Raw genomic sequence first — 15,665 nt, 5'->3', positions numbered from 1 at the left:
GCCACAACGCCCGGCTATTTTTTGGTTGCAGCCGTCATTGTTGTTTGGCAGGTCCGGGCTGGGGATTCGAACCTGCCACCTTAGGTGTACATGGCTGGCGCCTTAGCCGGTTGAGCTATAGGCGCCGAGCCTAAAGCACATTTTCATCCTTTTGACCCCCCCTTATAGGAAGGCATGGCTTCTGTGTAGACTTGGCCCCAAAGAGAAGCATGAAGGCCATTGGATAGGCCCCCACTGAAGTCTCACCCTGAACAGCAATGCAGAGGAAGTGTGGTACAGGGGTCAGAGAGGGTAGAAACCTAGCCTGTTTATCACCTACCCCTGCCTTTAGATAGCGCCTCATTGTAGTAGTAGTTCAATAAACATTTGCTAGTTGTTAAAAGAATGTAGGCTTTGGAATCAAACACACCACATTTTAGATCTAGTTCGGCCCTTGCACTTCACATGAACATGGATAGTTATATTTAACTTTCATAGCCTCCATTTTTTCACACACCAAAAGGGAATGATGACTCTTGGAGGAGTTTTGGGAGAATTCAATGAGAAACCATGAACTGTGCCTAGTTGACTTCCTCACAGCCAGCAAACACTGAATCAAACTGAAACTTGCAGGCAAACCCTTGTCTAACTGCAGAGGAGTAATATCTTCTCTAGATTATTCAGTGCTTCAAATTGAGAATGTAGGAAGGCAGGCTCAGAGCAGCAGTGGAGGCCTGAGAAGTCAGAGAAGGCAGGGGGCTGGCTCATTCTCTGGTTAACAGCAGATTTGCTGCAGCCTGGTGCTATTATCTGGGATTGGCTGAACAGTGACTGTGTTTGCACTGAGATCACATGTTGATATGCAATTGGTTGGTGCCCTTGCTAGTCAAGGTGGTACTGACAGTACTGCACAGTCTTTGATGGGGAGGAGGGGCCCTTCCTGAGCCAAGGGAATCTGTTAGGCCAACTACTTCATGGTGGACAATTTAGTTATTAATAAAAGAACAATAGCATTTGCTTTTAGACCTGCAAAAATAAGCCAAATACACTGACCCACTTGTCAAGGCATATGCATTCAGGCTAGACTTTGGATATAGAGCTGAGCATAAAAGTTAGCTTGACAGAATCTTAACGTCACAGAGACTACAAGAGAAGAGTAGTTAGTTGCTTCAGAGAATCTCCTTGAAAGACTATGACATCTCCTTTTCCCACATCCTTCTTGTAAATCATAAGCTTGGAATATTAAGATGGCCTTTTGCCAAAAGACTGCCATCAAATATTTATACAATACCAGGGCAAATAGCTTTTTGTGCACAGTAGGGAAGCATCTTTACTTTAATAAAAAATGCAGTGATAATGGAATGTTGTCCATAGGCGGAGGGCAGTTTAACCTTTTTACATTGGGAGCCTCTGCTCTGAGATAGACCTATTTATACCCAACTCAATGCACATTATAGTGATGCCAAGCCATGAAGGTAATGAGACCAGGAGTGGACGAGACCGTCAAAACAAGGGGCTCTCTAAAAGCCCAGCTGTCTGCTCTCTGTGGTTCATTGACTTTTTGCTGTTACAGATGACCAAATTTTGACAGCCATTCTGAACTTGCTTTGTGGCTAAGTAGGCGAATCAGCACTGTGGATCCAGAATAGCAGAGCAGCAGACTGAGAGGTGGGAGGCAGGCAGGGGGTGAGGTGGTTCGTGAATAAGCTTGGGTGTGTTCCTACTTCGTGTATACCAAGCCAGCCAAGCTCTCCCCAAATCACACAGCCCTCCTTCCTGGCTTGTGGCTGGGGAGGAAGGACAGGAACCAAGCAGGGGGTGGAAAGAAGGTCTGGATGGGCTGCAAGGGTCTCCTTCCCCCTTCTGGACCATAGCTCTGTTGTGCTGTTGGCCAAATGCTATCATATTATGCATGTTGAAATAGGCACTTCAGTACTTAGAGCACATGGTAGGCACATTTATAGGGCTTGAGGTTTTCCAATGAAGGGATCTGTAGGTAGAGGAATTGGAAATTGGATATAACATGTTTTTGGAGAAACCCTGAGGAAGTATGTGCTATGTTGATATAATCCTGAAGGGATCATTGAGTGTCTTTGGGTCTTGAGCATCCCCAGGTTAAGACTTGGGAAAGCCCCTACAAGGATGGATACTCCAGCTGGACTCCTAGACTATTACCCAGAAATTAAATGTGAGCTGGGCTACGGTCCATGCTTGAGATGTGGTTCAGGTGAAGAGCAGCTGTCTTTCCTGCATTGCCTGTATAACGTGTCTCTTAGGGGGCCATTGAACACACAGTGGGGGAAGCTTTAGCAGAGCAGTTGAGAGAGGTGACCTGAGCACCTGCAGAGGCCGGTTGGTCACAGACTCTATGGGTAGGAAACAGGAAGAACTGGAGCCTGTTATTGGTTTACCCACAGGGATCTCACTTGAAATGGCAGGTTACCGTGTTGGGGTAATATCAGGATAAGGCTGCTGACTTATCTGTTGAACTGTACAGGCCTCTCAGTCATTCTGGAATTATCAGGAATATCCCTAGGATAAACAAAGTCTGCGTTCATGTTTCCTAGGTCTGGGTTGGGCATTGCATGGGTTAGCTATTGTCACAGCAATGCTGTGTAACAAACCACTCCAGGACTCATTGGCTTAAAATGGCAATACTTAGTTCTGACTGATGTTGAGGTTGGCTGAAGCAGCTCTGTTGAGGCAGCCCTGCTTATCTCAGCTGAGTCCAGGGTAGCAGGTCTTGGTTGGGCTCCACTGGGGAAACTCTGTTCCCTGTGCCTTTCATTTTCCTGGAACCAGCTTGTCACTGAGGCATGTCATCTCACAGAGGTGGCAGAGACATGTGACATCAATGTCTACTTGTGCTGTACCCACTACTATCCCATTGGCTGAGCAAGTCACACATTTTGCTCAATCCCTAAGTGGCTGGTGTCCCCCTCCTCCCAGGTCAGATCAGTCTTGACTTCTCCTGTCGTGACTGTGCTGCTCGTCTGGTCCTTGGCTGCCTCTCATTCTCCCTGAGTGTCTAAGCACCTGTACCCTCTATCTGGAACTCTCAAACCTGCAGATCTCTGTCCCTTGCTCGCTTAGTTCATTCATGTCTCTTCGCAAGGTGGGAAGCCCTGACCTGAATGCCCCTTTGAAAAATAGTTACCACCTGTGCTCCCACTTAATGGGTACCACATAAGGGTATATGGCATACCTCCTGGGTGGGGGCCACAACTCCAACAGGGAGCTTACCTAACAAATGCATACACTGTAACCTAATTGTAGCCTCACATTAACCTGAAGAAAAAAAATAGTCACCACCAATACCTCTACCCCCTCCACCTTCACTCTCTCCTTTGGCCCCCTTTGTCTTTTATAGTGTTTATCCCTCTGACCTGTTATTACGTCCCTCCCCACTGCAAGTGAGCTCCATGTTGTCTTTCTGCTGCCTGATATCTCTAGTGACTGTGGGAGTATTTGGCACATGATAGGTGCTCAGTCGGTGCCAGAGTGAACGAGTGAGTGGCTGAGAGGTTCTTCCGTGTGAGCATGAGTGTTTCCAGTGATTTGTTGCTTACCCTTCTGAGACCCTACCTTCCTTTTTTAGACTGTGCTAAGGAGGGTTCTTCCTATTGAGATTGTACTGAAGTTGTCTCCCCATATTTCCTAAAACTCATTGATTCTACTTTCTTTCCTTTGAGAAGAAGGAAAAACAAAGCTCTTTTTTGTCTGTGTTGTCTGTTTACTTGTGTTATGTCTGTATTAACTCTTGCAGAAAAGGATAAAAAGAAAATTCAAATTGTACTTAATTTGACCACTTACAGCTGCTTCCAGTATTTTGGGTTTTTTTTTGCAGTTTTTGGCTGGGGCCAGGTTTGAACCCATCACCTCTGGTATATGGGGCTGGCGCCCTAGTCCTTTGAACCACTGGCACCCTTTGAACCACTGGCGCCGCCCTGCTTCTAGTATTTTATATATTTCCTTAAACTTTGTCTAAACCATTTTAACATGAAAAATTCATATTCAGCTCATCTGGTAGTTTTATATCCTGGATTTTCCCTAAACTGTATCTAAAGCATTTTTCTAATCATTAAATTTCCAATGGCATTTTTGGGGGGGGGGGTAGGGTATTTAATAGTACAGAAATCTCTGAATTTAACTGTTTTTCTATGCTTGAGTATTTCGATTGTTGAACATTTAGATTTAAATTTTTAAGTAATTTTATAAGTCATGCTTATAGATGAATATTTGATGGCTTTGGTGGTTATTACCTCAGGATAGACTAAAAGAGGTAAGATTTCTGGGTCAAAGAGGATGAACTTTTTGTGGCAAGCTCTGGAGACATTGTTAAATTTCTCTTTAGGAAGACTGTGCAGCTAAAATTCCCTTAAGCGCTGTTAACTTTCCCGTGTCACCATACCTTTACCAGTGGTGAGAATTTGCTTTTCGAAATCTGCCAATTTGCTGAACAAAAGAGGGGTTGCATTTTTTTAAAAAAAATATTGACTGGCTGTGGAGAGAGAAAAAGAGAGTTAATTAATTGCTAGTTCGTGTCCTTTGTTTCTCAGAATGTTTTAGTATTTTCAGCTATTGATTTATAAAAGCTTTTTATACATAAATAATATTAAGCTTAGCCTTTTTTTTTTGTTGTTGTCGCAAATAATTTTCGCATGTTGATGACCTTTTAATTTTGTTCATGGCATCTGTTGGAAGGCAGAAGCGAAAGATTGTCAGCACATTTGTCAGTCTTTTTCTTTGGGACTTCTGGAAATTACTGGCAGTTCCAGGAACTCCCGCATGATTCAGAGGACTTTCTGAATTTTTCTCCTTGGCGTCCCTTTGGGAAAAAAGGTTACATTGTTACGGGTTTATCCTACTAAAAATTGTCCTTCTTGAAGAACATATGATTAAAATGGACTTTGTATGGGCATTAGTGTTCTAGGACTACCTTAGAATAACAGGGCAGGTGGCTTAAATAATACACATTTGTTTTCTTATAGTTCTGGAAGCTAGAAGTTCATGATCGAGGTGCTAGCAAGTTTGGTTTCTGGTTAAGGTTTCTTCCTGGCTCGCAGACAGCTACCTTCTCACTGTGTCCTCACATGGCTTTTCCTTTTTGCACACACAGGAAGAGAGATTGATAATGTTCTAGTTTCTTTTCCTCTTCTTATAAGGACCCCAGTCTATTGGATTAGGGCCCCACCCCATCCTTGTTAAAAAGGACTAGTACCTCATTTAATCTCAGTTGCCTCCTCAGAGGCTCTGTCTCCAAATATAGTCACGTTGGGGGTTGGGGATAAACATGATGAATTTTGGAAGGACATAATTGAATCCATGACAATATGAATGAGCAGTGTTTATAGAACAGAATCTAGGGACCAGGAGGGAGTGTCTGACTACAACCCCATTTCACAGATGAGTGACTGGGGCTCTGAAAGGGTCACAGCTTTTTATACTAGAACATGGGCCTAAACCACAATCTGATGGTCTTCTGAGACCATCCTCTTTCCCACAATCTCATGTCAAGAAGAATCTAGGGCATTTAGAATCCATGCACCAAAAAAAAAAAAAAAAATGGCAGGGCAGGGCAGGGACTCTGTTCTGTTTTTCTCCGTATCCTTATTGCTTAAGACTTTAGGTCACACTGCACGTTTCACGTACACTTGTTGAATTGTACAGAGCTCAGACCAGAGAGCAATGTCCAAGGAAACATTGCCAGGGGTCAGTCTGTGGAGAAAATTTCCCCAGCTGTCCCTACATTCCACTATTTGACAAGAGTTGCCTAAAATATTGTCTGGATTACAGCCCACCTCACGCGACCTTCCAAGAATCAATGCATCTGGAGTGCATCTGACAAGCTCAGATCTGATGTGTTATATCTATCCCCCCTTAAAAGAAAAAAAAAAAAAACCTCTCACCTAAATATAGTTTTCTTCTAAAAGCTGTCTCTAAAATGACTGTGTTTTACCCTGGATAAGTTCTCCCCAGTGCATCCTGACGCTGGAGCATGAAAAGGAAGGTAAACGCATGAAATCAAATGGTGATTGCTAACAATGAAATTTGGGCTCATAAAATCAAGGATATTATTCAAAACTGCGAGGTAAATTAGTCTCATTCATTCTGATGGGGCTAGACTCTATGGCTGTGTGTGCCTTCTTTAATTAACATGCTGAAAAGATGTTCTGATTGGGATTATTAATGAATGCAGTGAAAATGTTTGCTGCTTAGAAAAGGCTTCTGCCACAGACGGTTTACACAACCCCCACCCTGCCTTTTTCTTTATCCACAGATTCCTTACATGGCTTGACAGATGGAGTATTCATCTTTGAAGCTGTTTCCACAGAAGATAGCAAAACCATACAGGGCTATGATGCTATTGTTGTCGAACAATGGACGGTCCTGGAAGTAAGTATGGGGTTGGCAGCCCCGCTTCTTTTGTTTGGACAGTGATTGCTTTACGCGCTTGCTCCATCCAGCAGTGGGGCTGTTGCTCAGCTGAGGCTTTCTTCTGAAGGGGACATGTCCTTGTAGACCCTACAAGGACCTCCTTGGAACGTGTCCCGCCTTTCCCACTCCTAGGTATGGGTCGGTCCTTTTCCCTTTCTGTGGGAAAAACACTGTGGTTTTGGTCATTCAGTGGAAAGAGAGTTGTCTCTCATTAATTTGCATATAATTCAGAATGCTAAGTGACATAAATGAGGCCACATAGTTTGTGGCCTCTGTAACAATCAGCGCAACACTGTTGATGGAGATAGACCCTATAGCTCCCTCTGCCAGCAATCCTTAGAAGAAATTTATGCACAGGAGCTCACTTAGTCTTCACAATAAACATGTGAGGTAAGTACTGTTACTGCCTCAGTTTTACAGATGAGGAAACTGAGGCACTGAGGGGTTAGGTTCCTGGTCCAAGGTTACACATTAAGTGCTGAAGGATGAATTAGAGAAATGCTCACGGCTTGCATTTCATGTACACTTGTTGAATTGTACAGAGCTCAGACTAGAGCAGTGTCCAAGGAATATTGCCAGGGTCAGTCATTTTGGGAAAATCCACCTCCCCCATGAGGCTACCAGATTGCTGTGGGCAGAGGAGTTCCTCACGCCACATTCTGCATGATTTGGAAGGAGCCGATTTACTTCTAAAATTCAGTGGTCTATACTTCAGAGGCATTTCTCTAGCTCTGGAGGCATGGACTTTTTAGACTAGTCACTTGTACACGCAGCATCTGGGACGTAAAAGAAGCTGTTTGAGCACAGAGGATGGATTTCTGAATGCCTTGAAAGAGCACAGGGTTGGTGTTGCTGTGAGGGCCTCTGCCCACCTAGGCTTTCTAGGCCAAAGCAGGACAGAAGTGGATGTGGCTCTTTCCTAGGAGAGTGGGCATGGGGACCCTCCTCCAGACAGCTATACACTCTTGTGCCTGCCAGAAACACAGCCTTGCAGCAGTCGCTTGCCTTGTTGCTGGGGAGAAAGGGGGATGGTCACATGCCCCCAGAATGCTGTTACTCTGCTTTAAAGCTGCAGTGGTTCCAAGGAGGTGTGGAGTGAGGAGCAGGGCTGAGAGCTGGGGGCATGCCTATGTCTGAGCAGTGATGGGAAATAGCTGCTTGCTAGAGTGACAGCAACAGAGTGCACAGAGATACTGGAGCATCAGAAAAAGGAGCTGCAAAATCACTGGTTAATATGGGGGCAGAAGTCCTCAGGGTGCAGGTGGTGAGGGAGGTGAGGAACCAGGTGACAGCCTTGTTTGTGATCAGGCTCCAGTGTGACCCTGGTGCCTGTGGTCTCTCCAGCCTCCATGCCCCTAACTGGAAAGCAGAGTCCAATATGAGCAGGTTGTGTCACCTCCCAGGACCCTAAACTTCCTCAGCGTACTGTGGGCAGTTCAGCCAGCCCACCATGTGTGATGGTGACATCTGAAATACCAGGAGTAGTGGGGCCGAGCAGCCTGTGTGCTTCAGCATTCAGTTTGCTCTGTGACATTTGGCTATTAACAGTAGCACTGCATGGCTGGCTGCACCCCAAAACATGTGCCTGTGTGGCGTGATTGGCAGGCCCTGGGGACTGTGTAAAATTCCTGCTGTCTGCACTTAAAATGGCTGTTAAGGGAGGGCTTTGTGGTTTCCTCAAAAAAGATGACTTGATGGCAGTGATCCAAAAAATGGTCTTAAATGGTCTTAAAAAGTGGTTCTCAAAGTGGTTCCAGGACCAGCAGCATCAGCATGACTGGAAATTGTGATGAATGCAGATGGACTCCCTCCAGATCTGTGGAATCAGACCCTCTAGGGAAGCCCTTCAGGAGATTCTAATGCTCACTCCCTTTTAAGAGCCAACATGCAGGTGCCAGTCTCACTACATGTCTGCACCATATTTGGTGAGACGGGTGGGGGAAAGGTACCCCAGTGGTCTTTCATTAGCGTTTAAAACTAACTGTGATGCTGATGGGCAGCAGAAGTGAATGCACGTTTTTTAAAGTGTCTGTGGGAAGACAAAGTTACATATTAAAAATAAGGACACAGTCTTCTTTTAAAATTCATAAAGCGGGCTTGGCGCCTGTGGCTCAAGCGGCTAAGGCTCCAACCACATACACCTGAGCTGGCGGGTTTGAATCCAGCCCGGGCCCGCCAAACAACAATGATGGCTGCAACCAAAAAAATAGCCAGGCATTGAAGCAGGTGCCTATAGTCCCAGCTACTTGGGAGGCGGAGGCAGGAGAATGGCTTGAGCCCAGGAGTTGGAGGTTGCTGTGAGCTGTGATGCTACAGCACTCAACCCAAGGTGACAGCTTGAGGTTCTGTCTCAAAAAAAATTGATAAATAAAATTCATAAAGAGGTCAGTGCTATGTGTTAAGAAGTTAGTTTGGAAAGATTAACATTTACTCTTTAAATGAGTAAGATTTACATTTACTAATAAAGATTAAACTTTTCCTGGATATGCAGATTGGTTTTCATTAAGTTTATTAGTCAATTTCACTTCCTTCGCAGATGTTTGATCTTTTTTCCTCTTAACTCCTTATTTTATGCATTAAGCGATTTGATGCAGTCCCTCTTTAGGAATGCTGCTTGGGCTTTTCACCCGCAATCACTGGGAACGAAACTGGGTTTTAAAGTCGTATGCTGGGCCTAGTGGTGTGGAGTGCTCCCATCGCCAATTCTGTGTGGCTCTTTCCAACTCCAGTTCAACGACAGCAGTTTGGTAGTTTGAAACTGGCCATGAGGGAAGCGTTTACACCATGGAAATCGACATACACTAGGAACTGTGTTTTCTCGTCTGGAGAACCAGTCGTAAGCATTTATCAGCGTAGCCTGGATGGGCCTTTATTTCATCACATTCAGCATTATAATGTAAAGGTACGACTGGTATCCAGTTAGGCAGAAACAGAATTTCTTAACGTTCATGAGAGTGATGACAAGAGGATTGATGGTTTTGATAATGTTGTTCACCAAGTTTCCCTGCACAAGTCTTCAGACTTGCTCTCCTGTCTGGCATGTCTGGAGCATCCCCAAATTTCCCAAGAAACATAGACTCCTACTCTCTTTAGCAGCACCAGCTTCTGCTATAGTTTGAATGTTTGTGTCCCTCCAAGATTCATGTTGGAACTGTACCCCAAGGTGATGGAATTAAAAGGTGGGGGCCTTGGGAGGATATGAGGCTGTGAAGCCTACACCCACATGGATGGCCTTTGTGCCTTATGGACAGGGTGTTGGAGAGCTGCCTCCCACTTTTGCCATGTGGGGGCACAGCGTTTGGCCCCTTCCATTCTTTCTTCCATGTGAAGACCCCTAGATGGCACCACCTATGAGGAATGGGCCACACCAGACCTATTGTTGCCTTGATTTTGGACTTCTTAGCTTCCAGAACTGTGAGAAATAAGTTGCTATTATTTGTAAATCACCCAGTCTGTAGTATTTTGTCAGAACAGCAAGAACAGACTGAGACAGAAATTGGTACTGAGAAGTGGGGCTTTTGCTATAACAAATACCTGAAAATGTGCAAGCAGCACTGGAACTAGGCAGTGGATGGAGACTGGTAGAGCTTGGAGGAATGTGTTAGAAAAATCCTTGACTGCTGTGAATGGAGTGTTGAGATGGTTCTGGTGAGGAGGAGCCTCAGCCTCCTGGTAGATTATCTACGAAGTGATTATATTTAGAATGGTGGTGGAAATATGGACTAGAAAGGCCATTCTAGTGAGATCTCAGATGGAAATGAGGAACAAGGTATGGGAGGCAGGAAGAAAGGCGTCCTTGTTACAAAGAACAAAGTGGCAGAGAACTTGGCTGAACCGTGTCTGTGTCCTAGTGCTTTGTGTAGAGCTTAAAAGAGGCGAAACAGAACGTTTGGTGGAAGAAATCTCTAAAATGTGTCCAGGGCATAGCATGGCTTCTCGTGATTGCTTATCGTAAAAAACAAGAATAGAGAAACAAATTGAAGATACAGTTTATATTCAAAGGGAAACAGAACCTGAGGTTTTGGGAAATTCTCAGCCTGGCTGCGTTGTCTAGAAATAAAAGTTATATTCAGGAAAGAAAACCTGAATGGTCAAGATACTGTTTGATAAGGAGACAAGTATGAGTGGAAGGGAGCCAGATGCTGTTAGCCAAGACAATGGAAGAAGGACGCTGAAAGCACTTCTGACATTACTGAGGCTCCTATCACCAGCTCAGGCCTGGAGGGGACAGCCAAGGCCTGGAGGGGACAGCACTTGTCAGGCATCCTGGGACTCAGGCCCACTGCTCAGTGCTATCTCAAGTTTATGCTCCACGTGTCAAGGCTAAGACAGCTTCTGAGATTGCCAGCTCTCCAGATTAAAAGGAAAGGAGATTTCTTCTGGGCAGACTGTGCCCCTTGGTTTGTGGGTTTCTCTTCCTTCATGCAGCCTTTAGGAATCAGTTTATAGGTCACCTCTAGGGTGAGAGACCCCTCCTGTGTGTTCCCCTAACTCTCTGTGCACAAGCAATCCATCCGGCTCCTTTTGTACTCTGTCATTATTTATTTATCCACCTTTCTCCTGCCATTGTGAGGTTGACCTGGAAATGGTCATCTTTGTTCTCCAAGGCACTCTAGTAAATGCTTGCTGAATTGGGTTGAAGGTGCAGCTCAGGGTAAACCATTTCTCAAAACTGCCTGTATCAGAATCACCTGAAGAGACTTTTAAAACACAGATAAAACTCCACCTCCAAGTTTCCCCTGCAGTAGGTACCTTAGTCTGCTTGGGCTGCCACAACAAAACACCATAGACTGGGTGGCTTAAACAACTGAAATTTATTTCCTCAGTTTTGGAGGGACTGGTTTCTGGGGAGGGCTCTTTTCCTGACTTACGGACGGCTTCCTTTTCTCTATGTCCTTACGTAGCTGAAGACCTCGGGGGTGGGGGAGAGAAGGAGAGAGAGAGTGTGCAGCAGTCTGGTGCTTCTTCTTATAAAGACACTAAACCTGTCAGATCAGGGCCCCACCCCATGACTCCATTTACCCTTAATTACTTTTTTAGAGGCCACATCTCCAAACACTTAAGGCTTAGAGATTTGATACATGAATTTTGGGAGGATAAAAAAATTTAGTCTGAAACAGTGGGTCTGAGAATAGTGGGCAAATAATTTGCATTTCTTTTTTTTTTTTTTTGAGACAGAGCCTCAAGCTGTTCCCCTGGGTGGAGTGCTGTGGCATCACAGCTCACAGCAACCTCTAACTCCTGGGCTCAAGCAAGTCTCCTGCCTCTGCCTCCCAAGTAGCTGGGACCACAGGTGCCCAGCGCAACGCCTGACTATTTTTTGGTTGCAGCTGTCATTGTTGTTTGGTGGGCCTGAGTTGGATTCGAACCCACCACCTTAGGTGTAGGTGGCTGGTGCCTTAGCCACTTGAGCCACAGGCACTGAGCCATAATTTGAATTTCTTTCTTTTTTTTTTTATTGAATGGTAACTATGTACATTAATGCACTTCTGGGGTATAGTGTGAGGTTTTCACATGCAATCTGAACTACTTCCATCAAACTGGTCAACACAGCCTTCATGTCATTTTCTCAGTTATTGTTTTAAAACATTCACATTCTACTCTTACATAATTTGCATTTCTAACGCATTTTTAAGTGAGCTGGTGCTACTGGTATGGGGGCCACACTCTGAGAATCCCTACCTTAGAGGAACTAAGTATAGACAACTGTGTCACTAGCACAGCCCAGCAGCAGCCAAACCAAGACAAGTTTGCCCAAAGGTCAGTATTTTGCAGAGGCTCTGTCAGATCCTGACTCTGGCCTACAGACAACTCCTTTTCGGCATGCCCCACTCCAGGGCATGTGGGTACTGGTCCAGCTCTCACACCTTCCATGCTGGTGACCCAGCTACTCCCCTCATCCTTACCCTTTTGGCTTCTGGGAAAGGTCTTTCCTTTTTAAACCCTGGGCTGGTCCCTTTGTGCTCCTGGTGGACTCTGTTTTTCTGGTAACTATTATCCTCCCAGGTCAGTCCAAAACCTCTCGAGCTCTGATCAGCTCTCTCCTGTCTCCCACTGGGGACTGCTCTGTCCCTTGGCTGCCTCTTTACTCTTGTACCTGTTCCTCAGCTTTGTGTGTGGATGTACCAATGCAATTCCAGCCTTCCTCATTGGCTGCCCTCTCTGCACACCCACACCCACACTCACACACACACACAGACACACACACTTTCATCAGTGTGACCTGACCCATCTCTGCACAGCTCTGCACATGGTGCTGCAGCAGGTTGGCAAGAGAATGTAGATTCTGGAGTCTGGCCTGGCCTGGCCTGGGTGTGCAACCTGCAGTCTAATTCCCAGTCGAGTAACTGAGTGTATGAAAAGTAAACCACCTCCTCTTTGTTTTTCTACTTTTTAGTTGTATAAATGGAGGTACCGTGTTTTCCCCCAAATAAGACCTACCCAAAAATAAGCCCTAGCAGGATTTCTATGCATTTGTTAAATATAATCTCTACCCCCAATAATAAGACCTAGTGATGTGTTGCATTTCAGTGTGCAGCGGTAAGGAAGACTGGAATACCTTTTATCTGCCACAGCTCCTTTCTCCAAGTGTTTACACTTGCGTGGGTGCACAGGTGGTAACCACAGTCGCAGGCATTTTATTGCGCACGTGCAAACAGCTAGGGGAAAGGAGTTCACACATCACTAGCACCAGCTCCACCAACAAGGTCGGCTCCCTCTGTTAGGTTCCAGAAGAAGATGACTTAACTGTATTTGAATAAATGTAGATTGTTGTATTATACTTAATAAGAAAATAAGTTTAAAAGTTGTGAATGCGGGTGGCGCCTGTGGCTCAGAGGAGTAAGGCGCCGACCCCATATGCCAGAGGTGGTGGGTTCAAACCCAGCCCTGGCCAAAAACTGCAAAAAAAAAAAAAAAAAGTTGTGAATGCAAGGCCTAGTACATAGTAAGCCCTCCTGTGCCTATCACTTTCTCTGTCAGTCACCTGTTGTCCCTCCCCCTGCCTCATCTTCCTCTGAAAGCACAGAGGATGTTAGACAGGGAACAGACAGAGTCAAATGCCAGTATTGCATTTTCTCACCTGGAAACCCATGCCTGAATTTAGCTGTACTTGTGAGTAGGATAAAAGTCCATCATTAGCGCATTTATAATAGGTATTTTATTTCTTTTCTTTGGGTTTACAACATAGAGTGCGCACAGAAAGGGTGATTCTTTGAAAGGAAAGAGTGGAAGCTATATAAAAAGTGAGGCACAGAGGGCCTGCAGGGTGTGGTGTCTCACACCTATAATCGCACTCTGAGAGGCTGAGGTGGGTGGATTGCCTCACAGATTCAAGACCAGCCTGAGCCAGAATGAGACCTGTCTCTAAAACTATCCAGGCACTGTGGCGGGTGCCTGTAATCCCAGCTGCTTGGGAGGCTGAGGCAAGAGAATTGCTTGAGCCCAAGAGTTTGAGGTTGCTGTGAGCTGTGACACCACTGTACTCTACTGAGGGTGACAAAGTGAGACTCTGTCTCAAAAAAAAAAAAAAGAAAGAAAGAAAGAGTGAGACACAGAGAGAGAACCCCTTCTTTTGAGTTGGGTGTCTTTGAACCTGACAGCCCATCAGAGTTTGCTGACCACTGGATGTCCCTTGAGCCATAGAGCCTTCTCCACCTGGAATACCTTTGAGTTCATCAATGCTTCTTTTGAGATTTGGTACCAAAACTGGACATAAGACAGTAAAGAAAGCACTTACAGCTGATGCAGTTGATATGGTAACTGGAAGATTAATTTAAAAAGTCAAAGAAAATCATGTATCTTATACATTTTATTTTAATGTAAAAGATGTAAAAATATGTTTATTCGTCACTCTTTCTGAGTTTGGGTTCTCCTGATTGGAATTGTCCTCCGTCTTTCTTTTATAAACTACACCCAAAGTGTGCTATTTATGAGGTCCAATTTCAGTTTCTTTAAAGTATCAAATGGATATGACTGCAGAATCTTTGTGTTTTCATGATTTTTTCTAGTCTTTTCTAGCTTTTCCCACCCACATCTAATTCAGCCACAGTTGTTATTTTTAAGTGACTGTCCTCTGTTGAGTCTCTTCAAAGGATTCAACTTAGTTTTCTGAGAAAAAAAAAATGTCTTTGCACTTATAGTTTATCAGTTTAAATCATTTAAATTAGCACTGATAAAGAACAGTTCTGGGAGTGCATAAAAGTCACCCTTGATGCTTAGTTGGTCACAATGGCATGAGCATCCTTGAAATCAGCTGCTATCTGTGAGGACTTGAGCTTCCTAAAGCTGGACTTGGAGTTTTCTGCAAGTGCAGCTGAAGGTGGAGTGGATTGGGGGGCGTCCATTACAGCTTCTACACACACACACACACACACACACACACACACACACAGGTGCTGTCACATGTGGCTCGGTGGAGTCAGCTCCTATCCATCCATACCGTGTTGAATTAACTCTCGTTTGTCTCATCCTGTTAGCTTCTGCCCATTTTCCCAGCTTATTGAGACATTTCTGATCATGATTTTATCATTCTACACCTGGGGGATAATCCCAGCTTTGGTCTTCCTGAAAGTTCTGTATATAAGGTGGCTTCTGACTGGGCCTGACAGACTGGATCATGGACACAGTCCCTTGGTACGCTGCAGGAATCTCTCCTCCAGTCCCTAATGCTAACTCAGACCCTTCTGCGGTCGTGTCAGATGGCTCTACTGTGCCACCGTACATTTTCCCCTAGCTTATTTATCCCTAAGGCAGTCGTGAAAGGCTTGGTCAGATAGAATTCTGTCACTATCTTGTAACTTGTGACCCTGTCTGCAATCCTGTGCTACAACACATTACAGCTCATTTATTCTTCGTGAATTTCTACAGATGTCTGAGGATCGATCTTTTGTTTCCAAAGGCTCCCAACCACCTCTTTAAGAATCTAGGATTTCCTAGGGAACAACATCAACTTTTATGGTATCTAGAATTCACCACCTTTTGCTCTGACAAGGAAGCCAATATTTGTTCTTTTTAAACCATCTGGTATTTTTTCCATTGCCATGATTTCTTCAAGACAATTATATTGGTTCTGAGATCATAGCCTCTAGTGACAAAGACAGTAGTTGTCTTCTTTTGCCTGTGATATGGATGATTTACCTATGAATAATCACGCTCCTGAAAACACCAGGAATTAGGACACAAACACCTCCCAGGCGGTAACGCCATCCTTTCCTACTCCAGAACAAGTCACAGCACAGTTGATCCCC

The 15,665-nt window shown here is 44.8% G+C and overlaps 1 protein-coding gene across 2 annotated transcripts in view; it reads left to right on the top strand.

The window, feature by feature from the left end:
* The window catches only part of RFTN1 (raftlin, lipid raft linker 1), a 205,397-nt gene that overhangs the window by 155,684 nt on the left and 34,048 nt on the right, over positions 1-15,665 (top strand). For both annotated transcript variants that reach the window (XM_012806319.2, XM_023513688.1), the window contains one exon: positions 6,260-6,375. In XM_012806319.2, coding sequence (XP_012661773.1) covers positions 6,260-6,375 — 116 coding nt within the window. The remainder of the gene's footprint in view (positions 1-6,259; positions 6,376-15,665) is intronic.

Source organism: Otolemur garnettii, unplaced genomic scaffold, assembly GCF_000181295.1.
Source record: "Otolemur garnettii isolate 467f Iridium unplaced genomic scaffold, OtoGar3 scaffold00002, whole genome shotgun sequence".
In the NCBI taxonomy this organism is placed as follows: domain Eukaryota; kingdom Metazoa; phylum Chordata; class Mammalia; order Primates; family Galagidae; genus Otolemur; species Otolemur garnettii.
The sequence above is the reverse complement of the archived record's forward strand: the minus strand, read 5'-3'. Positions and strand labels throughout refer to the sequence as shown.